Source organism: Pan troglodytes, chromosome 3 (assembly GCF_028858775.2).
Source record: "Pan troglodytes isolate AG18354 chromosome 3, NHGRI_mPanTro3-v2.0_pri, whole genome shotgun sequence".
NCBI lineage: Eukaryota > Metazoa > Chordata > Mammalia > Primates > Hominidae > Pan > Pan troglodytes.
The window spans coordinates 171,261,310-171,285,987 of NC_072401.2; the positions used below are offsets into that span (position 1 = coordinate 171,261,310).

The following is a 24,678-nucleotide window of genomic DNA, read 5'->3' on the forward strand; positions in this document are numbered from 1 at the left end:
GGAATTTTCCAATTAGAGAAAATAAAGGGTAGCTGGAATTTAATGGTAGAATTGCTCTTTCTACGCACATATTATATAGTCTGCTAGCCAGACTACAGTGCTGTGATTAGAAATATGGGCTTGGGAGCCAGATGTCTAGTTTGGATGCTGATTCCACCACTTATTAGACTCAAGGATTTCAAAGAAGTTACTTTGCCTCTCTCTGCATTTGGTTTCCTTATAAAGAAGAGGAGGAATGATTAATACCTACATCTCCCAAAATTACTGTGAAGACTAAGAGAATACCTAGAACTCGAAACAGTACCTGGCTTATAGTGTGTTCAAGAAATACTAGCAATAATTTAATAAGAAGTGACTATCATGAAGAAAAGACCAAAGAAAGCACTCTACTTTCAATTATAACATAAATAATAAGGTGATTCTTTCTGCTGTTCTTCCAGTAAGATAATCAAATAGCTTTTTTACAATTCCCCTCACCATATATTAGCAACATTTTATATATACATATGTGTTTACATGTATGTATTATTTATTTTAGAATAGTATTCCAAAGGTTAATAAACATGACAACAAAAAAATTGAAAGGAAATACATCATATAATGAATATCATTTTAAATACCTTTTATTATTGTAAGGTTTGTTTTCACAGATTTCAGGTGACAAGTAGTATGGGGTCCCTATGCAAGTTCGAGCCAGCTCCACAGTACTAGAAGAAAAATAAAATTATTGGAGAAGTTAAAGACACAGTCATGTGCCACATTAATGTTGTTTTTGGTCTACAGCAGATCGCATATATGATGCTGGTCCCATAAGATTATAATGACACTGAAAAATTCCTATCACCTAGTGACACGGTGACTGACATACACTGTAGAGCAATTACTTTATTTTTTAATAAATTTAGTATAGCCGAAGTGTACAGTGTTTATAAACTCTACAGTAGCATACAGAAATGTGCTAGGTCTTCACATTCACTCACCACTCACTCACTCACAGAAAGCAACTTCCAGTCCAGCAAGCTCCATTCATGGTAAGTGTCCCATAAAGGTATATCATGTTTTATCTTTTATATTGTATCTTTTCTATGTTTAAACAAATATATACCATTGTGTTACAACTTCTTACAGTATTCAGTACAGAACATGCTGTACAGGTTTGTAGCCCAGAAACAATAGGCTACACCATACAGCCTGCCTGTGTAGCACACTCTATCATCTAGGTTTGTATAAGTACACTCTATAATATTCACACACTGACAAAATCACCTAATGATGCCTTTCTCAGAACATGTCCCAATAAAGCAACATCCCAGTAAAGAATGTACTTAAAGATACTATAAATCATCACATATACATCATCATGGATTGAAGGTTCGCTGAAAACATTATATCAAAACAAAGTTTAAAATTCATGTTACCTATTAAGAACTCTAGCAATTCCAAAATCTCCAAGTTGTACTGTTCCATCTTTAGTTAAAAATATGTTCTGTAAAAGACAGGAAAAAAAAAACCCTAGAAATATTGTTACAGTCCAGTTCTAAGTCAACATTTTTCATAAAATTTAAAATCCAGTTAAAAAAATTGTGCTAGAGTAACTGGATATTCACATACAAAAGAATAAATGAAGTCCCCTACCTCAAATCATAAACAAAAATTAATTCAAAATGGAGTCTAGATCTAAATATCAAAACTAAAATACAAAACTCCTAGAGAAAAACATAGGAATAAATCTTCATGACATTGGGCTAGGGAATGGTTTCTTAGATATGACGTCACAAGCAAAAAAATTAAAAGGATAAATTGGACTATCAAAATTAAAAACTTTTGTGCATCAAAGGACACCATCAAGAAAAGAGACAATCCATAAAATGAGAGAAAATTTTTACAAATCATATATTTGAGAAAAAACTTTTATCAAGAAAAGGACTTGCATAACTCAACAATAACAACAAAAAAAACCAAATAGTATGACTTAGAAATAGGCAAAAGGGGCCAGGCACAGTGGCTCACACCTGTAATCCCAGCACTTTGGAAGGCTAAGGCAGGCAGATCACTTGAGGTCAGGAGTTCAAGATCAGCCTGGCCAACATGGTGAAACCCCATCTCTACTAAAACTAAAAAAAATTGCCAGGCATGGTGGCAGGTGCCTGCAATCCCAGCTACTCGTTGGTCTGAGGCAGGAGAATCGCTTGAACCTGGGAGGCGGAGGTTGTGGTGAGCCTGAAATCACGCCACTGCACTCCAGCCTGGGCAAAAGAGCGAGACTCTGTCTCAAAAACGATAGATAGATAGACAGACAGACAGACAGACAGACAGGCAAAAGGCACATATTTCATAATACCCATTTATATAAAATGTCCAGAATAGGCCAATCCACACAGACAGAAAGCAGATTAAGGGTTACCAGAGTCTAGGTGGAGAGGAATGGGAACTCACTGCTAATGGGTACAAGGTTCTTTTTGGAGTTATAAAAAATGTTCTGTAAGTTTCAGAGACTGGGAAGGAAAGTAATTTTTAGAGTATGGGAAGCAAGCAGGAGATCTAATACAGGATGCAGATGAATAGGATAAAAAGGAAGAGACAAGACAGATAATCTGATGCACACTAAATCAGGTTCAAAAAATTTTGGCCCAAAACAATGAAGGTTCCATGTCTTTATCCATTCAGAAGTTATCAGTGACAGAATAACATACCTGAGATTTAATGTCTCGATGAAGAATTTTTCTATCATGTACATGTTTCAGGGCCAAACATATCTGTACAAACCAGTCCAAAATCTAGGAAGAAAAATCAGATCTGTCAAGCCTCTCTTTGACCATTAAAAGAATTCAAGAATATTTAGGGATGAGACGAACTAAATCCTTAAAAAAATATTTTAGGCTACAATTTCTTTTAACTTTGTAGGCACTGACATCAAATAGATATTCAAGTCAACACAAGCTCTGCACATACTAAATCCAAAATGTAAGAGATGTTACTGGGTCATCTCTTATAAATCAAAACAAACATGGAAAGTAACTTTATGAGTGAAAATGCAAATAATTTATATTTTATAATATTAAGACAAACAGGTGATTCTTCTTTGTTTTTAATACATCTTTTTTCTATAACGCCCCCCCCTCCCCTTTCTTTAGGGATAGGGTCTTGCTCTATCACCCAGGCTGGAGTGCAGTCGTGTTATCATAGTTCACTTCAGCCTCAAACTCCTGGGTTTAAATGATCCTCCAGCCTCAGCCTCCGAGGGGCTAGGACTACAGGTGTGTGCCACCACGGGCAGCTAGTTTTTTATTTTTGTTTTTTTTATAGAGACAGTGTCCCACTATGTTGCCCAGGCTAGTGGTCTTGAACTCCTGGTCTCAGGAGTTCCTGAGATTCAAGTGTTCCTCCTGCCTTGGCCTCCCAAAGTACTGGGATTACAGGTACAAGCCACTGCATCTGACCTCTATAATGCTTTTTAAAAATATAAAAATCACAAAAGGAAAAAAATCAAGCTGGAAATTTGGAAGACATCTCTGACTTTTTTTCTCTTCCCACATTTATTATATATAAACACTCTTCTCTGGAGACGGCCACTTGGAAATAAAAAGGCTTAATTTCTATCTCATTGTTAACATCAAAACAATTCCAAGTACATGGCATTTTTAAACTAAAAAAAAATAATAAAAGAAAACATAGGTTAATTATCTGTAATAATTGACTAAAGCAGGACTTTCAAAACATGACATAAAATGCTTAAGTCATACGAAAAAGACTGATAAAGTTGACTACATACAATTTAAAACAACTGTAGAGCAAAATACACATAATCAAGTTTAATAATAATTTGAGAAAATACCTGCAACATAAATGATAGATTGCTAGTTCTCTAAGATGCAAAAGTTATTCAAATCACTTGAGAAAAGTACTGGCAGACCAAAATAAGAAGTGGACAAAAGACTGGAGATGCAAATGACGGGGCGAAAAAATGCCCGAAAAACGCATATACAAAGTACTAAACTCCCTCACAAATTAAAAAAAAAAAATTAAGATACTATATTATCTTGCTTAAAACGAAATAATACATACTGTATGTCAGAATGTTGGGAAAAGAAGCCTTTTTCTCACAGGTGTTTGTGAAAAGGTTAATTATAATCATTTGTCAAAATATGTGAAAATTTTAAATTCACATACCATTTGAAACAGCAATTTCAATTTCAAATTTATCCTACAAATAATATCAGAAATATAAAACCATGTATATAAGATATTTACTACAGCACTGTTAGCCGGAACCCAAAAATATAAACAACCTGAATGTTCATCAAGGGGCCTGATTAAATATATTGTATTATCCCTATACTAGAAATACTATGCAGTCACTGACAAGAATGAAGCACTTCTATGTATACTGTTTATGTACTATTAAGTGAAAAAAGGAAGTTCCAAAACAGTATGCATAGTATAACCCTATTTAAAAAAATATGCTTATATTCCATACCTGAATCTATGTAATTGTGTGTGTGCACTGAGGAAGGAAAGAAGGAATAAAGGAAGGAAGCATAGAAGGATAGCTACCAATCAGTTAACAGTGTTTACCTCAGGGAAGTGGACTGGCAGAAGAGGGAATGAAAGGTAACATGTTTACCTTTTACTCTATCTCTTCAGTATTTTTTTAAAAAACAATTTTCTTTAAAAAAAAACAACTCTCAGTTCAGTTCTATAGATATTTATTTAATGAGGATTACATAGATTGTTAAGTTCCTTTCTATACTCACGTAAGGCATTTTAAGTATAAAGATCAAAAACAGTTCTCTAAGGAGTCCGTACAGTGATAAGGAATATACTCACAAATACCTATAATAATTGCATAAGCTTTTAACAGAGATATATACAATAAGACAGCAATTAATTCAACAAGGGAGAGGTCAGGAAAAAGAAAGTGAAAATTATGTTAAGTTGAGTATTACTGATAAAATGGAGTTTACCAGTAGAAATGGAACACATCTTAGAAACCACTCATGTCTCATTTCACAGATAGTGTTCTTCTATTACCATATTTCCCATATTAGTACTTCTTAATTTGACAAAAATTTATTCAGTACCAACAATGTACCAGATATGTGCAGGAACTAGCAAAAAAAAAAAAAATTAATGAAAGAGCTCAGAGATCAGGGGTCAGCAAATTTATTCAATAAATGGCCAGACAGTAAATATTTTAGGTTTTGCAAGCCAGATGGTTTCTGTCTCAACTCAAGTCTTCCATTATAGCATAAAAGCAACCACAGATTATAAGCAAACAATTAAGTTTAGCTGTGTTCTAATAAAACTAACAGAGATAGGGGGCCAAATTTGGTTCATGGGCCATTGTTTATTGATCCATATCAAAGACTACTGGGGGAGATGGGTAAGTAAACCAGTAATTAAAGGGAGTAATGCCCTGAGTTGAAAAAGCATACAGAAGGAGCGGCAACGCAGTCTGGAGGTGATAAAATAAAGCTGGACAGAAGAGGTGATTTCTGAGCTCAGTTTTGATGGAATATATAAGCAAAGCAGAGAAGAAAGGCACAGCTTATAAAATATAAATGTTACATTTTCATTCCCTTTGTCTACCCTAGTTCAGACTCTTGCTACATTAGGGTTTGACCACATGGGGTTGGACTTGGAGGTGACGGAAGCCCTTTAAAATTGTAACCCTGGCCAGGCGCCGTGGCTCACGCCTGTAATCCCAGCACTTTGGGAGGCCTAGGCGGGCAGATCACGAGGTCAGGAGATCGAGACCATCCTGGCTAACACGGTGAAACCCCGTCTTTACTAAAAATACAAAAAAATTAGCCAGGCGTGATGGCGGGCGCCTGTAGTCCTAGCTACGCGGGAGGCTGAGGCAGGAGAATGGCGTGAACCCGGGAGACAGAGCTTGCAGTGAGCCGAGATCGCGCCACTGCACTCCTGCCTGGGCGACAGAGCGAGACTCCGTCTCAAAAAAAAAAAAAAAAAAAAAAATTGTAACCCTGCTTCTAATCTGTGCATTTTATTTCATCACACATTAGTTTCATATTAATATTTACAAAATACTGTTTCGAAAATGGGATTCTCTTGCTCAGAAGACTTTTAAATTCAAATGTTATGTTGTATTATATCAAGAACCATACAGTAATTATCATATAGTTGTCTGAATTACAGTTGTATGTTATTTTGCATTAGTACAGACGGCCTTATAGCACCAACCAGTACCACAATCCATCTTCTCTGCTCCAAAACTGAGATTTCTATGTGTAATAAAATGTATTAGAATTTTCCCAAAGTATGCTCAGCTTTGATGGGTTTATTCATTAATTTTTTAAAGGCATGAGCTTTTATTGCCAAACATTATACTAATGGAAAAATTTGAACTTGGCTTCTCTATTAGAATGGTAAACTGATCTTGGAACTTCTAACCAGAAGAAAGTAAGCTTACCATTTACTGTCTGTGTAATCTGCTCAAAGAGTAGATATTTCATGTCTACCAGAATAATTTTCTCTGCTTTATACTGATTTTATCATTTGGTTATGTTTTTTGAACAAAAGTTCCTCACTGTGAAGATCCTTATATTTCCTTCATCTACATTTTACAATATTTTGTCACTTTGATTAAATAAGTAACCAAAGAATGTTACCTATTTGTTAGAAAAAAAAATTTCAGGATACTTCTCACTAAAACTATTAGCTCAACACTGCTATACAACATGCCTGGGAAGACTTGCCAAATCTAAAAAGATGCTCAGTCTTTCCTAGGTTAAGTCTGTATAGCTAAAATACTATTAATATTTCACAAAATGCATGCTTTAGAGAAGGCCCTGGAGATTTGTCAGTAACTTTGCTCTCCATTTTTATCCTCAAGAAAAACATTCATCAAGCCCTTATCAAATCTATGTACTCTGCCCCAACAGAGCATTTTATTCTATTATTGGTTACTATAATAAACTAACCACAGCCTTTCAGTCTCATTATCAAATAGGCCTTTGCTGCTTGATGCTTGCCAGAAAGCTCCTGAAAAGGACTACACTAGGAATGCCAAACTACTGGCACTTCAGAAAATAGACTCTTGGGTACAAGTTTCTGACCTAACATTGCTTAAATGATCAAGGAACTTATCAATGAACTGAGTCAGAATTTCTTCAAGACTTTTTTGTACATAAGCTGACAAACATCATGAATGCTAACTGCTTGATCCAAGATCAAGAATTACTAGGAATGAATAAACTGAATTAAATAAAATTTAATTGTGGTTGTTTGGAATATGATTGGTATTATTTTTAATGTTCAAAATTTAATGAATAGATGAGGAAGCCTTTTTTCTTTCTTAAGCTATATCTAATTCTCAATTTAGATTATGTTTTTATAAACTTAAAATGATATTTGATCTTAATAATCTACTCAGAATTCAGAAGCAAATAGTTTTACATATTTTTACTTTTCAGGACAATATTGGTAATTTTCATGGGTTCGATAAGAATCTATATTCCTTTTTATCAGAATGTAATTGGACAAATCAATTGTGCAACCAAGGCCATACCTGGAGTGCCTTATTTGAGATGATTTTCATGTAATCAGTTATGACAAACCTACTACTAAGAAATATATGTGGAACCAGGCTGGGCGCAGTGGCTCATGCCCATAATCCCAGCACTTTGGGAGGCAGAGGCGGGCGGATCATGAGGTCAGGAGATCAAGACCATCCTGGCTAACACAGTGAAACCCCGTCTCTACTAAAAATCCAAAAAAATTAGCCGGCGTGGTGGCGGGCACCTGTAGTCCCAGCTACTCGGGAGGCTGAGGCAGAAGAATGGCGTGAACCCGGGAGGCAGAGCTTGCAGTGAGCCGAGATCACGCCACAGCACTCCAGCCTGGGGGACAGAGCCAGACTCCACCTCAAAAAAAAAAAAAAAAAGGAAATATATGTGGAACCAATACTTACATCGTGCTGCCAGGAAACTGTCCTGTTATCTAACTTACAGGGTCCTTGCGTCGTAAATGGTAAAGTCACTTTCTAGCAACCAGGGACCTTGGCATATTTGGAGATTCTCAAAAAGAAAAAACTTCACTCCAATTTATAGGTACTACAGGTGAAATTTGGTAGAGAATGTATCGGGCTCAGTTTCCTGACGTTAGGATAGAAGAACAAATAAGAGTTTTTAAAAATCCAATCAAAGATTCTTTATGAAAATTTATAGACAGAAATCAATTCTGTAACCTTAGTAGTTGTTTGATAATATAATGCTCTAGGTTTTCAGAGCAAACTCAAGTTCTTTGTTTAATTAACATTCTTGCTGCACCTAACTATTTGGACCAACCCTAATGAAGCCAGATTTTATTTTGATCAAGAATATATTCTGAAAATTATTTATGGTCACATGTGGGGAGACTATCAAAAAAACTCATCCAAAACTTGCAAATAAGGCAAAAATACTGGTACATCTTTAAAATATCTATGTAGAGACTGTCCAAGGGAACGTACTTAGTTCATCTCATTATTTTCTATTAATAAAGTCATAGACTCAGGTTGCTTCTTAACCTGACTAGATTTTTGTCCAGTAAAGATGCAAACAGGAAGTATCACTGAAGAGAATGGCTTCAGTAGCTGGAGAATCATCTGTTTCACAGGTCTTCCTGTTCCCCACTTACATTCTAGAAAGGGACAAAATCATCTCAAACTGATGCTAAGCTACAGTTTAATGGAGCTCTAAGTTTTCCTGTTTCAAAGCCCAGAAAGTAGTTTAAATGACCTCTTCCTATTTTAAATAGGCTAAAATAAATAGCATCCTTATTTGTGCTAACAGAACTTGCTATTCAGAAGGGTAGAAAAAATGCTATTAACTTAAAAGAATGGCTTGCCAAATTTTTATCATTTATGATAAATAACTTCACTGATGGATGAACTATACAAATCTCCATAATAATTTCCAGGAAGACAAGATACACACACACATACACACACACACACATACACACACACACCACATTATGTACTAAGAGTACTTATCAAAGAGTAGAATCAAATCTATAAAATATCAATGTGCTTTATAAGGGAATATCATTTAATAGCAAACATTTTAAAGTTCGATAGGGATAAATGAATGAAAATAAGCACAAACAATGAAATATATCTGACAATGTTCTAATAAAAATAGCATTGTATATACTAACATACATTACTATTTGACCTTCACCATATGTATAGTAGGTATCTCCCTATTAACAAATGAGAAAATAATCTCAGAACTTGTTAACAGAACAATTACCAACTTGATAAGTAGAGCAAGAACTCAAACCCATGTCTGTGCCTGGCCAGAAATGGCACAGTGGCTCGTGCCTATAATCCCAGCACTTTGAGAGGCCAAGGTAGGAAGATTGCTTGAAGCCAGGAGTTTGAGAACAGCCTGGGCAATATAGCAAGACCTCATCTCTACAAAAAAAATAATAATAATAAAATAAATTTTTAAAAAATTAGCTGGGCCTAGTGGCACGTTCCTGTAGCAGCAGCTACTCCAGAGAGTGAGGTGGGAAAATTGCTTGTGTTCAGGAGTGCAAGGCAGCAATGAGCTGTGATGGTGCCACTGCACTCCAGCTGGGGTGACAGAGCGAGAGCCTATCTTAAAAATAATAATATCCCAGCCGGGCGCGGTGGCTCACGCCTGTAATCCCAGCACTTTGGGAGACTGAGGCGGGCAGATCATGAGGTCAGGAGATGGAGACCACCCTGGCTAACACGGTGAAACCCCATCTCTCCTAAAAATACAAAAAATTAGCCAGGCGTGGTGGCAGGCGCCTGTAGTCCCAGCTACTCGGGAGGCTGAGGCAGGAGAATGGCGTGAACCCGGAAGGCGGAGGTTGCAGTGAGTCGAGATTGTGCCACTCCACTCGAGCCTGGGTGACAGAGTGAGACTCTGTCTCAAAAAAAAAAATAAAAATAAAAATAAATAAATAATAATAATATCCCATTTCTGAATGTGTGTGTCTTAATGTATATATGTACATGTGTTAAGTATGGAAAAGAAAGTCTGGAAGAATACACCAAACTAAAAGCAGTGGTAATCTCAGGAACAAAAGGGTGGAGAAAGAAGACTTTCCATTTCTGTATACTTCAATACTTTTATAATTCAAGTGTGTGAAAAGAAAATGTTATAAACTTTAGAGTTAGAGGTGGGTTCAAACACTGACTATGTGATTTGGGGCAAGTACTTAACCTCTCTTGGATTTCTTATAAATTGAAAAAACTTATCCAAATTAGAAGAGATAACAAATACAACACTCCTAGCACAGTGCTCCCTCTACTCCCCTATGTAAAAGCGGGCAATTAAAATTAAGAACTGGTGATAATGAGAAATGTGATAGGAATGTAGAGAAGGAAAATATCACAGATTAAAGTAGTTATGGAAAATTTAAAGAAGGTGGGACTTGAACTGAGCTTAAAAAAAAAAGGTAGAGTATTAATAACAAAGTTTGGGGAAAAGGCTTACCAAAATAAATTAAATAATCAGAGTAAATACACAGGAAGGAGAATGAGATGTACAAACATGTGGCCTGGTGCCTAACACAAAGCACATGCTCAATAAATATCTGTTAAAGCAAATGAAAAGAGGTACAGATTAGGGAATAGAAAAAAATAAGGCTGCTTAGGTAGGGAACGGCCATATTTTAGAGATCCTGGAAATCAAAAGAGAGATTAGATTTAATGCAGTTGTCGGTGCAAGGCTTCTAGAGCTGGAGTTACCTGGCAAAGCCACATTTTAGGAATATATAGTCTGGCAGCAGTAAGCCAGATTGACAGAATATAGACTAATTAGTCAGTTATAATGAATAATTAAGGCATATACATAGACGCATGATATATATAACATACATCAGAGAGATAACAATATATCATTACAGACTATAAATGAGATGGGCAACTGAACAAAGGTGGCAGCTAATTAGAGGTAAATATGAGTAAACTATTGATATACTAAACTTCCCTAGTAATTTTGATTAGCATTTGTAGTTAAAAACAAATACACACATAAACAAATTTTGAACTACTTCTCAATAATAGAGTAAGAGTCAATTTCCTAAATGCAAACTTACCTGATCCTCTTGAAACAAAACGCCTTTCTGAGCATTTATTCGCTTAAACAGATCCCCTCCCTCACAGTAATCCATTACTATGTAGAGAGAGCCATTTTCTACAAAATATAAACATTACAGTCCACTTTTAAAAATGTACACCAAAAGCATGGCTAAATTAAAAGTACTTAAAAGCTTACTAAAAAGCAGCTGCTAAACAAAAAACAGGACCATACTCAAAAGAATTAGGGCACAAAGTCAAGGTATACCGGTCACAAAGATTGTATAATGACTTAGGTTAACAGAAAACTCCATCATTAATGATTTCTATTAAAAATACACTATTTTATTGAATAGTGCTGTTTGCATTGACCTAAACATCTCTGAAATATAAAGAAAATGCAGACATACTTGATTTCATTCAATAAATACAATTCCTTAAATGTCACACATAAAATCATGTTTTTCCACCAATATATCACATCAGAGATGGGTTATCTTAGTTTTCTGACTGGCCACTAATTCTCTGCTTTGTTTTATCCACTTTAATCACTTACTTATTAAATAAATAAAATAAGTGTTGTGATAAACTCTGAGGATTCAACAGTGTATAGGATACACTGTTTCCACCCTCTTGGAGCTTTCTTTAATTTTATGCACTTTTTAAAAAATTGCATATGATTTGTGAACAAACATGAAGATGGGCACTGCCCCATCCACCTTTATGTCTCGGTCCACAAAGAAAGGTACTTCTGTGCTTCTTCCTATGGATAGAAAGGACTACAAGAACACTTCTTTTTTTTATTTAGGCTTTTTTTTTTCTTTTAAGAAAAAGTGTCTCAATATTTTGCTCATGCTGACCTTGAGCTCCTGGGCTCAAGGGAATCTCTCGCCTCAGCCTCCCCAATAGCTAGGACTACAAGCCCATGCTACTGTGTCCAGCTTAGAAGAACACTTTGATGATTCTTTCCATCCCTTACTTCTTAAGTAAGGAAGAGTGGCCAATATCACTTTTAACATTTTCTGAATCACTACATAGTACTGAGACTATCACAACTCAAAGAACAGTTTTCCTAGTTCTCACTTCTTTCACTGACTGTGCTATGGCCTTATTTCCAGCAGTATTTTTTTTTTCTTTTGAGACAGGGTCCAGGTTAGAGTGCAATGGCACGATGATGGCTCACTGTAGCCTCGACCTCCCGAGCTCAAGCAAACCTCCCACCTTAGCTTCCAGAGTAGGTGGAACCGCAGGCACACACCACCACACCTGGCTAATTTTTTAAATTTTTGTAGAGATGGGGTCTACAAACACCCTATGTTTCCCAGGCTGATCTCAAATTTCTGGGCTCAAGAGATCCTCCCACCTCAGCCTCCCGAAGTTGCTGAAATTACAATTGTGAGCCACCGCACCCAGCCTCCAGGAGTATTTATTTCTTATACTTTGTGGTGACATTCTTGTCACTCGTGGTGCACATATCTTCTTTTGATCTACTGTTTGTAATGTGCCACTGGGATAAGAATCTATATGATAAAGCTAATTAAGAATCTGTATGACTTTTTATGATTGACCTGGAAAGATCATCCAAATATACATGTGAGAAATTATAATGTGAAAAAAACTCCTGAAAACTGTATAATTCACTATTTATATGTATATAGATGTTATAATGTATGTAGCATAAGAAACAAAAAGCAAAAAATTACGTATACTATGCTATCATTTATGTTTGACGCTAGCATGTATTCTTCCAAAACTAAGAGAAATAATAAAGCCTTATTTTTAAAACATGCTACCCCTTTTGAATCACACAGATGTTTCTATGTGAAGCAGTCAATATAAATCCAAAACATCTGCTGGAATATTTGCTCAAAACCTTTTAACTTGAAATATTAAAATTTTGTTAACAACAACAAAAAAAGAAACTAAAGGATAGATGCCAGGAGAAAGATAAAGGAAAATTCAAGGTCCTGAAAAGGAAGAGTTGGTTAATTTTGTACTCTTTCACATGAAATATAAATCTTCATTTCACTGCCAGCATAAAAAATACAGTACCTTGTGACATAATGTATTAATTGAATCACATTTTTATAAAAGTAGAAGAGACTTATAGTAGACACTGAGTTCATCTGGGAATGTAGTAACTTTAGCTCTAATTCAGACTCTGAAACTGGTATGTGATATGTCCCTGAGTCATTTCAATTATCTTCTACTTTCAATCTAGATTACCTGGTTTTTAGTTTACAGAAATTTATAATAATGAGAATATTTGGGTAGGAATTCAATAAACCACTTTGACCTGCCTTTAGAGAAGCTTTGCCTTATCTTAATACCTGCATTATTAAATATAATGCATATAGTTCCAAAACAGCATTATAGCTATAATACTTTAAGAACCTGAGAAAACTTTCAACATACCTCACTATTATAATAGTGAGGTACAGAGGAGCATACTGAGTGAGGATACTTTCTAAAGATCAGAACATTTTCTCAGTGGTAGTGGTGGCAGCACTTACAGGAAGTTCAGTTTAAAAATATGTAAATTACTGTTCTTGCTCTGTCCAAATTCTTGCACTTACTGCATTGCTTCTTTTAAAGCAATCACTAATAACAGCCAGTATTAAATTATACAGGCACAGTTGGGAGGCTGAGGCATAAGAATCACTTGAACCTGGGAGGCAGAGGTTGGAGTAAGCCGAGATCATGCCCCTGCACTCCAGCCTGGGCCACTGAGCGAGACTGTCTCAATTAAAAAAAAAAAAAAAATGTAGGCATGATATCAGTATTGTCCTTGAATCAAGCTGATATTCATATGCGTACGTTTTTAAGCAAAAATGGTATCTTTTTCCTAAGAATGCATTCACAAAAAGATTTATTAATGTCTTAGGATTTTTTAACTCTCTCGCATAATTTATCTGACCTTCAAATGATTCTCTATACTGGACAATATTTGGATGCTTCATGTTTGCCAATACTGCAACTTCTCTCCTTGATTCTTCTCTTTCTTTACTGGACATCTTAAATGGGAGGAAAAAGAAAATAGTAAATGAAACCATTAATAAACAACCTAAAAGTCCATCAATAGGTGAGTGGCTAAAACATAATAGTATTAATACAGTTCAATCAACAAAATAGAGCAAGAAGTTAAAAAGAATGAGTTGAATCTGTAAGTAGAAACATTTTAAGATGTCCAAACTAGATTAGGTTACAGAACAGCAAGTATATTTTTCTAAACACATAAACATAAGCACATATCATAGAAAAAATCTGAAAGAATATATAGGGTATTCTGATATTAGTGGGAATAAAGGAGTCTTTTGCTTTAGGTTATCGATTACTTTTTTTTTTTTTAAAGAAAATCTCTAACAATGAGCTCTATTGTAACTAAACCATTACTCATGAAACCAAACTAAAAATATACTTACTCTTGAGATGTTAATTTCCTTGATAACATACTGTCTGCCATCTTCTGTAGATTTAACAAGAATGGCTTTTCCAAATGAACCTTCTCCAATCTTCTGTAGTCTAACATACTTCTCCATGATTCTTTTTCTAAGGCATCTTTACAGATATGCTAGACATTTAAAAAACTAACAAAAAAGATAAAGCATTTATAACATGAGATAAAACATTATAACTTCATAACAATTTTAATGTTTAATTCAAATTCTAATTCTTTAGTGATTTGCTAACATTTTAAAAAAGGATATTTAATATATTCACTAAAAGTTACACTTTATATACTTTACTAGTACAACCTAATTACATCCAAAAAGAGAAAAAAATGCGATATTTCAATTTTATAAGAATGCTTTGGAAAGCCAAATACTGCGTATACTTAATGTATGGAGAGAAAGGCAAATTTACATGAATTAATTAGTAGCATTACTTTATTTTCTCCAAAAAGAATGAAAACCTAATAATACACTATTTCTCGAAGTTATTTAACTAATCCCCTCTTATTCAACATTCGTTTAAAATGTTTGCTAGTATAGAACAATTTCGGATAGTTTTTGTACACATGTTTTAATGTGCTTATTGTAAGGATTTCCTTAGGATAAATTCTGAATTCAAAGAATATGCCCATGTTACAGTATGGCTTTCAAACATATTAAGTGTCTTAACAGAACTGTCTACTAATACGTATTTAGCCAGTAGTGCCTGCTACTAGGTACCCTCATTAACACTGGTTATTACTATTTCTTGTATTTAGGGAGATGTTTACTGTAATGTCATTTATAATAACAAAACACTGGTTGTTATTTATTAAAATCTTTGAGAAGCAATAAAGGGTAGTAGTTAAAGAACACTAAAAAGTTTAAATCTTAGCTTTATCACTTATTTGTTATGTAAACTTAGGCAAGTTACTTATCTCTATGTGCTCAGTTTGGTCACATGTAAAATGTGAATAACCATAGTACATATTTACAGAAGTGTTGGAAGAATTAGTTAATGTAAGAATGTACTGAAAACAGTACTTGGCACATATGAACACTGTGTCACTATTTGTTATTGTTGTTACTCCATACGTCTAATGGGGAAAATGGTGTTTCGTTTTTATTTTGATTTCTTTTGCTTACCAGTGAATTTGAAAAATTCTTCCACATTTATTGAACATTTCTTTTTCTTTTTTTTTTTTTAAGACAGTCTCACTCTGAAGCCCAGGATGGAGTGCAGTCACACGATCTCGGCTCACTGCAATCTCCACCTTCCAGGTTCCAGCGATTCCCCTGCCTCAGCCTCCCAAGTAGCTAGGATTACAGGTGTGTGCCACCACACACAGCTAATTTTTGTATTTTTAGTAGAGACGGGGTTTCGCCATGTTGGCTGGTCTTGAACTCCTGACCTCAGGTGATCTGCCCGCCTTGGCCTCCCAAAGTGCTGAGATTAGAGGTGTGAGCCACCATGAGCAGCCACATTTATTGAACATTTCTATTTTTTCTCTTTTGAACTATTCATCCATGTTCTTTAATCATTTTATACTGAGTTGGTCTTTAATTTGTAAAAACTCCTTATGTAATGAAGTCCTTATCTGTCATAAATTATTTTCCCTTATATCCTAGTTGCCTTTATTTAAGTATAAAAGATTATTTTGATATAAACAAATGTATTAATGTTTTCTTTATATTTCTACTTTTAGTATCACATTTAAACCCTTACCATACCAAAACAATTGATTAAGGTCATTAGTATCTTTAGGAATAGTAATTTCAAAAGAGTGGTAGTTTCAGGAGAAGCCAGAATACAATAAGCTAGCTAGTGAAAGCTGAAAAAAGTGTGAGAAAGAGTCATAAGAGCAATAATGTGTACCACCTATTGGCAATATCACCCTTATTGTAGACATACATGAATTTACTATGCTAATCTGAAACTAATAAACATTTAATTCACCTAGCTTGCTCTTTTTTATTTCCATTCATAGCAGGCTTCCAATGTGTGATTCCTTTCTAGGAGAAAATAAGTTTGTCGTGAAACTCTTTTTAAATTTCTGTGGCAGTTTACCATATTTCTCATTGTAAATTAAAAAATCCATGTTCTTATCTCATCCATCAATGCCAAATTTGTTTTTAACTTTATTTTGCCTCTAAAAATGATCCAATCTCCTTAAATGACAAACATCATATGCTGTGCCTGCAAGACCAGACCACAGGCCAGAACTCAGCCTGTGGTAGCACTGATGAGATAAGTATGACTCATGAAATTTTGTGAGAAAGAGCCTTTCTCTACCTTAGAAAACAAGATTGCCTTTAGCAACTTTAAGAGAAACAAGAAATAAACCATTATTATAGCATTTTAGCATCAGTGAGTTAAAGAAGAAAAGTTGTTCCAAATATATTTTCAAGCCCAAGTTGTGTTAACTGGCACAATATAATGGCTATCTGGGCACCAGCCACAATTTAATGATTTTTCCAGAACATGAATGTTTAATATATTACATTACTATGCTACTTACAAAAAAAATCAAGATAAACTCATCTTAGTAATCTAAATTTCATAAATTAAATTAAATAATAGCCATATAATGAGATTACTTCACAATCATCATTATTCTGTGACTTTCTGCCAAGAGAGGGAAACAAAATTAGTCAGTTTGGCCATTCCTTAAAATTAAGTTGCCAATTCCTTTCTAGGGACCACACTAATAAGACAGAAGCTCCAAAAGTCCCCAGTGTTGCATTCTACTGCCAACATTACTACTGAACATTGTGGTTCTAACTCTATAAAGCAGACCTACTGATCCTGTTAGTAAAGAAAGATGACTCTAATTGCCATCAAATATGTCAAATGCAGACACTTTTCTGAACAACAAAAGACTTGTGGTAGATGACTTTCAGGAAAACAGACAAACTCTCCTTTTTTGTAATGTCAGTGTACAATAAAGGAAGTAAAAGGGAAAACATGAAAAAATAGATTACTTTCAGCATCTTACAATATATTTAACTGAGCTACTTCCTAGTTGTGAGACTTCTCAACTGAATTATAATTCCATAAAATTTTTCATACCAAATGAAATAGAAAACAATAACAAATTGTACTATAGGCTTCCACATACAAAATCATAACTTGTAACTGAAGGAACATACGAATCCTGTTTACTTCAGTATTGTAATAAACTCAAATTAATGTTTGCCTTTTCTACCATTCAGTTTCCAACTTCAAATGAAAATCACAATACCAACTTTACTCACTCTATAGTGTTCTTAAGGTCTCTAATAATTATATCAATTCAATCTCTATAATACATAGCTGATCCTGAAGATAAGCAACAAGGAAAAAATCAGAGACTTTTTTGATATTTGAGCTTTCCAAAGAGTTATGTCACCTAATAAAGCAATGAATTCAGAATCAAGAGACAAGACTAGCTACATAATCAAACGCTAACCATCTGCCTTTTGTGGACTTCAGTTTCTTTATCTAGAAACACGAAAGATTTAAACCTAATGCCATTTTATAGACCTTGCCAACTCGACTAGTCTATGACTCAAGGAGAAGAAAATTAAAAAGTCAGAAAATATATAATGTCAACACTGTTTAGAATTGTACTCTTAGCCACAAAGAGTAAGAGTGATGGGGAAAGCCATTCCATCAAAAAATTAAAAGAAGTCATACTAATTTCTTTAGCCTAATTATTTAAAAAGTAAAAATAAATAAACTGTAATCTACAGTTAAGCATACTAGATTGACCCTTACATATTTAGCTCTACTACTTCTCCAAACCTGAGGAACATGACTTTAAACGGATTACCAAAAAGGCAAAACAGAAGAGAAGGCAACAGCAATACAGTTCTAGAAGCTGGCAAACACAAAAGAACATGCAGCAACTGACTTAGGAGAATAGAGAAAAGCTATACCTTAAGCCAGCAGTGGGAAATAAGTCAGAAACAAGTCAATTCCCACCACGAACTAGCTCAATAATTGGAAGTACTGGGGCATCTAAGAGTGAGGATAATATTAGGACTCAAACAGGATTGGTGAAGAGCTTGTGTAAGAAGTGTCAGACACTTAGTTTGCCTCCTCCACCTCTCCCAGTCAGATAAGTACTCCTCTCCCATCTTGAAAGAAGACCACAGATATCTCTAGATTGGGTACACCAGGCACAACTAAGAATGGAAATCCCATCTATGATCTAGGAGATTAAGTGAAAGTCTACATAATAAATCGTGAGACTCTCTTTCAACCATGATGGTGTTCTTAGTATCAGATCACCTCACCTTCCAAAACAATTTAAAACCTGAATAAAATATATAAAGAAACAGCAATGCATTGAGGGGCTATGATCACCGAAAGGTGGAAACATACTAGTGGGTTCTACATTCATCCCAGCCTTTTCCCTGAAGAGAGTTTCCAAACTGTGCTACAGTACAATGGAGCTCAAGTATAAAGCAGCAGTCTTGCTGAGGAGAGAAAGCGGTCAGAGTTCAGGACTACCAAAATCCTGAAGAGGAAAAATAATAGAAGGAGTCCAAAAATCTACAGTAAGTTCTGCTCCTGTTATTCTGTTCCTAAACTGTGCATACATGGAGGAGGACTGAAACAGTCTCATCCTAACAAAGCCTAAAAGCAACCATGGATAAAATCAAAGTTATTCACTGATACTTCATCAGACTGCCAAAACAAAACTAACAATTTTTACAAGATACATGTTTCAGAGTCTCTAAGACTTTTCATTCACAATGTCTAGTATCCCATCAAAAAATAATGATGCACATTAAACAAAAACAGATATAGACTCACAAATGACTCAAACATGAAGTTACTAATAGAGGACTTGAAAGTAACCATGATTAATTAATATGTCTAAGAAAACAAGATAAAAAGATGGATAAAACAGATTTTTTAAAAGATGGAGAATTTCAACAAAGAATTAAAATTTTTTTTTAATTTTTAATTTTTTTTTGAGACAGAGTCTCGCACTGTTGCCCAGGCTGGAGTGCAGTGGCGCAGTCTTGGCTCACTGCAAGCTCCAACTCCCAGGTTCACGCCATTCTTCTGCCTCAGCCTCCCAAGTAGCTGGGACTACAGGCGCCTGCCACCACGCCCGGCTAATTTTTTTGTATATTTAGTAGAGACGGGGTTTCACCGTGTTAGCCAGGATGGTCTCGATCACCTGACCTTGTGATCCGCCCGCCTCAGCCTCCCAAAGTGCTGGGATGACAGGTGTGAGCCACCGCGCCTGGCCTCAAAATTTATTTCTAAAAAGTGGACATTCTAAAACTACAATATAAAATATCTGAAATTAAGAACTCATTCATGGATTTATGGCAGACAGGGCACAGCAGAAGGCAGGATTACTAGCCTATAAAATGAACCAATAGAAAATATTCAACAAAAAAACTGAGAGAAAAATATTAAAAAACAACAACACACCGGGATGGGGGTGGGGGTAGAGAAAGAAATGTATAGGAAGACTTAATATCATAAAGATTTTCATTCCTAATCTCTACAGTTAATGCTGTCCTAATAAAAACATAAGCTTTGGGGCTGGGGGTGATTAGACAGGCTGATTTTAAAGTTCAGACACACACACACACACACACACACACACACACACACAAAGAAGAAGAACAGCCAGAGAAATATTGAAAAAGAAGAGCAATGAAGGAAAATTTGTTTGGCTTAATATCAAAACACATTACAAAGCTACAATAATTATGAAATAGGCAAATCACAGGAAGTCCAGAAATCAAAAAACTTTTAAAACTTGGTTAATAATCATAGTGACATTTCAAATCAGTAGGAAAAAAGATGAATTTTGAAATAAAAAGTTCAAAGCCAGCAGTGAGACAACTAGGTAGCCATGTGGGGAAAAAAAAGTTAATTTATTCCCTCATTTTACACCAACCTAAATTTTAGATGCTAAAATACTGAAATGTAAGAAATAAAAGCATAATAGTAATAAAATAAAACATGGGAGAATGACTTCTGTCTTAGAGCGGTTAGCTGAAGCACAACACAAAATCAAAAAACCTTGAGGGATTAATATGACTAGACCAATATTTTAGCTATTACAACAATCTCATTTTTCTAACAAATAAAAAACTCGTACATATTTATAAGACCAAAAAACACAACAATCCAAAAGAAAAGTGGACAAAGGATATGAAGTTAAACGTTAACACCGAGAATGAATACAAATTATGTTAAAATGTGCCACGATACCCAATCTCCTGTAAAACGATATACAATTTTGGCCGGGCATGGTGGCTCACACTTGTAATCCCAGCACTTTGGGAGGCCGAGGCAGGTGGATCACTTGAGGTCAGGAGTTTGATGTCAGGCTGACCAACATGGTGAGACCACTGTCTCTACTAAGAATACAAAAAATTAGCTGGGTGTGGTGGTGCAGGCCTGTAATCCCAGCTACTCGGGAGGCTGAGACAGGAGAATCGCTTGAACCTGGGAGGCAGAGGTTGCAGTGAGCTGAGATCACGCCACTCCACTCCAGCCTGGGTGACAGAGTGAGACTCCTTCTCAAAAAAAAAAAAAAAAGAAGAAGAAATACAATTTTAAAATACAAGGGGTAAGTTTTATGTTATGTATATTTAACCACAATTTTTTTAAAAAAGCACAAGAGACGGCATGTTTCATCAATTAGAATGGCAAAATTCACAGTTGATTATTGTACTGTACTGTGGGGGAATAGCAGGAAACAATATGGTGGGACTATAAATTGGTACAAGCACTAAGGAAAATAATTTGGCAACATCTACCAAAATTATAAGGGGACAGAAACTTTGATGCAGTGATTCAATTTCTAGGAATTTACCCTACAAATATTTCCAAATGTAGGAAAACAAAGTATCTACAAAGTTATCCTCTGCAGCACTGTTTCTAATAGAGCAATATGTAATCATCCACATACAGTCAACACAGCAACTTTTAAACTGATATAATTTCTTAATACACTGTTAGATTTTTAGGGATCAGAATAATAAATATGGCATGCTATCATTTGTTTAGTAAAAGGAAATACATAAGTATATATGCTTACTCATATATGTGTATATATATACATATGTATATATATACACACATGCACCCCTGGCTTGTATTAAATAATATCTATGGAGAGATACACAATAAACTAGTAATACTGCCTACAAAGAAGGCATTTAATAGTTGAAAAGATTTTTCAATCTTTTGTACTTTCTGAATTTTGAACCATACAAATGTATTATCTATTCAAAACAATAAATATTAAAACAATAATATCTGATAGAAATAGTAAGAATACTGGCTAAATCAATTTCTCCAATTAAAATCCTTCAACAATTCCCCATCTCCAAACTCCTCACTTTTGACATTCAAAGTTTTCTTATGGCATCATGCTTCTTTTCAAGTATATGAACTATGCTCCAGAAAAAAGTACCTCAGCCTCTAGTCAAATAAGACAGCTTTCCTCACATTTTACTAAGAATTTCTTTTTTTTTTTTTTTTTCTGAGACAGAGTCTTGCTCTGTTGCCTAGGCTGGAATGCAATGGCGCCATCTCGGCCTCCGAGGTTCAAGTGATTCCCCTGCCTCAGCCTCCCAAGTAGCTGGGATTACAGGAGTGTGACACCATACCCAGCTAATTTTTGTATTTTTAGTAGAGACGGGGTTTCACCATACTGGCCAGGCTGGTCTCGAACTCCTGACCTCAAATGATCCATCTGCCTCGGCTTCCCAAAATGCTGAGAATACAGGTGTGAGCCACAGCGTCTGACCCAGAATTTCTTTCTTTTTTTTTTTTTTCTTTGAGACAAGCCTCACTCAGTCGCCCAGGCTACAGTGCAGTGGCAGTATCTCGGCTCACTGCAACCTCTGCCTCCCGGGTTCAAGCAATTATCCTGTGTTAGCCTTCCAAGTAGCTGGGATTACAGGCACGCACCACCACGCCCGTCTAATTTTTTGTATTTTTGGTAGATATGGGTTCGCCAGGTCAGCCAGGCTTGTCTCAACCTCCTGACCTCAAGTGATCCACCCACCGTGGCCTCCCAAACTGCTGGGATTACAGGCAAGAGCCACCGCACCCAGCCACTAAGAATTTCTTTAAAGCAACAAATAAGCAATTTTGGACATAATAAAATTTTGTGAGCCACATATAAACAATTTTAGAGTATATGAATGGAAAAGCTCAACTTCGATCAATCTGGAACACATACTTAGGTTAAGCATTAAGCTCTCATCAGGTGTTTCAGATATTCTACAGACAGGCTGTCTTGAAGGGAAACATGGTAAAGGCATGGCAACAGGTTTCAAGAAGTCTTTTGGCGCTGTATGCGGCTACAATCCATACATACAGTTCTCCCTAAGCAATAAATACCATCTTGAATAGTGGGAGGGGATCCATTTATCTTCTCAGGAAAAAAGTTCTTTATTTTCCTTTATTCGAAAAAGCAGAAAGCAAAAATGGAATTTCTATTAGACTTTTTTCAAAATATTTTTTCTTCTCTGTAAGTCTATTCAGACAATATTCAACAGATTTTGTAGTAGAAACTACCAACAGGTAAATAAAGAATTTACATTCGTGAAAAGGTGTCATGTTCATGACTTAGACTAGAAGGCAGGAGATTAGACAGGGCAAAATTTACTTGGAATACAATGTCAATGTACTATTCACACGACCTCAAAAGAACTTCTGTGGTCAAGTCCGACGACCTTTATTAAATTCCTGACAGTGACTTTTAACGTGAAAAAAACCTGTTTTCCCACAAAATAGGCTCCTTACATTTCACCTAGAACAATGGATATTTTAAGTGAAACAGATCTGTAGAACCTCTAATACCAGACAAATGTAAACTAGAAACAAGGAGTTACTTCTCTCCAAATTTGGCTCCCCTCCATCAGCTCTACAATACTGCTGCATCATAAAAAAAGGTCATTAACTTAGATTGGATGCCACTTTTAATCCTTCATAAACATTTCTAATGAAACATACCAAGGCAATAAAAAAATTTCTGCTTCCTAAAGCAGATCTTAAAGAACAAAAAATAGGCCTGCAAAAAAAGTTATGATAAACTCTTAAAGTAGTACAACAATTAATGCCTTACATATGGAAACTGTGTCAAATCATGGAAACGGAAATCTAAGATTACAGGGTAACCAGCTAACTACTACTCATATTCGCTTCCTAATTAAAATTTATCAGTAATTTAAGATTGGACACAACATAAGCAATGCAAATGCTTGCTTATCCATACTAAGATTCCTATTATTTTAATCCCATTACCGCTCTAGTTTTTAAAAATACCGTAATGTCCAAGAATCGCTTTGTAATACAGAGTGTCTTAGAGAATTAACATTTAAATGAGATTAAGGTATTTTCCCTGCAAACACTTAAGGTATCTGTGTAATCTCAATATAAGCAGTTCTACGCACATCTCATTTCCAGGATGATTTTTACCATTTTGCATGTCATTCCTTCCCCCAAGTGGAACTCACCTCAGTGACACAGGACGTTAGTAGGAATAACGGTGATGACTAATAAGCATCAGTCTAGGTGTGGCAGTCTTCCTACGGGGCTTAATAAAGCAGAGGTACCATCCCGCATTTTGAAAATGACATCCTGAAAGAGAAACCAAGTCTGTCTAACCAGCAGCAGCTCACAGTCCAGACTGAAAGGGGGCACTGAGACTCTCCACACCTGACACTCGTCTTCAGTTGATACCACGGGTTTGACTCCGTCCTGCCTCGGGCGACGCCCGTAAGACAGGTCGACACTACCCCGACGAAACAAACAAACTGGTTTCTGAGCCCCGTAGAAACGGCGGGGTGCAGCAGGGGGAGTGCCTCCGTTACCGCCTCTCCAACTTCACAGAGGTCGTTGCTAGTGGCCACGGCGGGGTGGGGACGGGCGGCGTTCGGGACTGGGAAGCTACTTGACTGCCACGTGCTCCTGCCTCGCAACAGCGGCTCTAGATTCCGAGTTATGGGGACAACTGCTCGAGAGGCCAGGGTAGGGTAAGGACTCCGCAACCTAGGGTCCCAAAACCCTGGAGCGAATGCGGACTAAGGGGGAGCGGCCGGCGCGTCACCGGCGCTGGCGTGTGACGTCAGCGCGTGGAAGGCGGCACGCAGCGGAGGCGGCTGGGAAGGAGCACTGAGGCTGGGCTAGAACCGTAGGGTCGGGCGGGGTGCTGT

At 36.0% G+C, this 24,678-nt stretch overlaps 1 protein-coding gene across 41 annotated transcripts in view; it reads right to left on the reverse strand.

The window, feature by feature from the left end:
- Positions 1-24,678, reverse strand: part of NEK1 (NIMA related kinase 1) — a 212,279-nt gene extending 187,601 nt beyond the window's left edge. For 13 of the 41 annotated variants that reach the window (XM_054683926.2, XM_054683923.2, XM_054683925.2 and 10 more), the window contains exons 1-8: positions 24,182-24,678; positions 23,980-24,103; positions 14,482-14,646; positions 13,977-14,073; positions 11,080-11,177; positions 2,694-2,777; positions 1,419-1,486; positions 621-707 (exon numbers count right to left, since the gene is read on the reverse strand). In XM_054683926.2, the coding sequence (XP_054539901.1) occupies positions 621-707; positions 1,419-1,486; positions 2,694-2,777; positions 11,080-11,177; positions 13,977-14,073; positions 14,482-14,598 (551 nt within the window). In that variant the 5' untranslated portion in view covers positions 14,599-14,646; positions 23,980-24,103; positions 24,182-24,678. Of the gene's footprint in view, positions 1-620; positions 708-1,418; positions 1,487-2,693; positions 2,778-7,933; positions 8,118-11,079; positions 11,178-13,976; positions 14,074-14,481; positions 14,647-23,979 lie in introns of those variants that run through there. The other 28 variants (XR_008547808.2, XM_063809189.1, XM_063809180.1 and 25 more) reach the window with 13 other exon arrangements.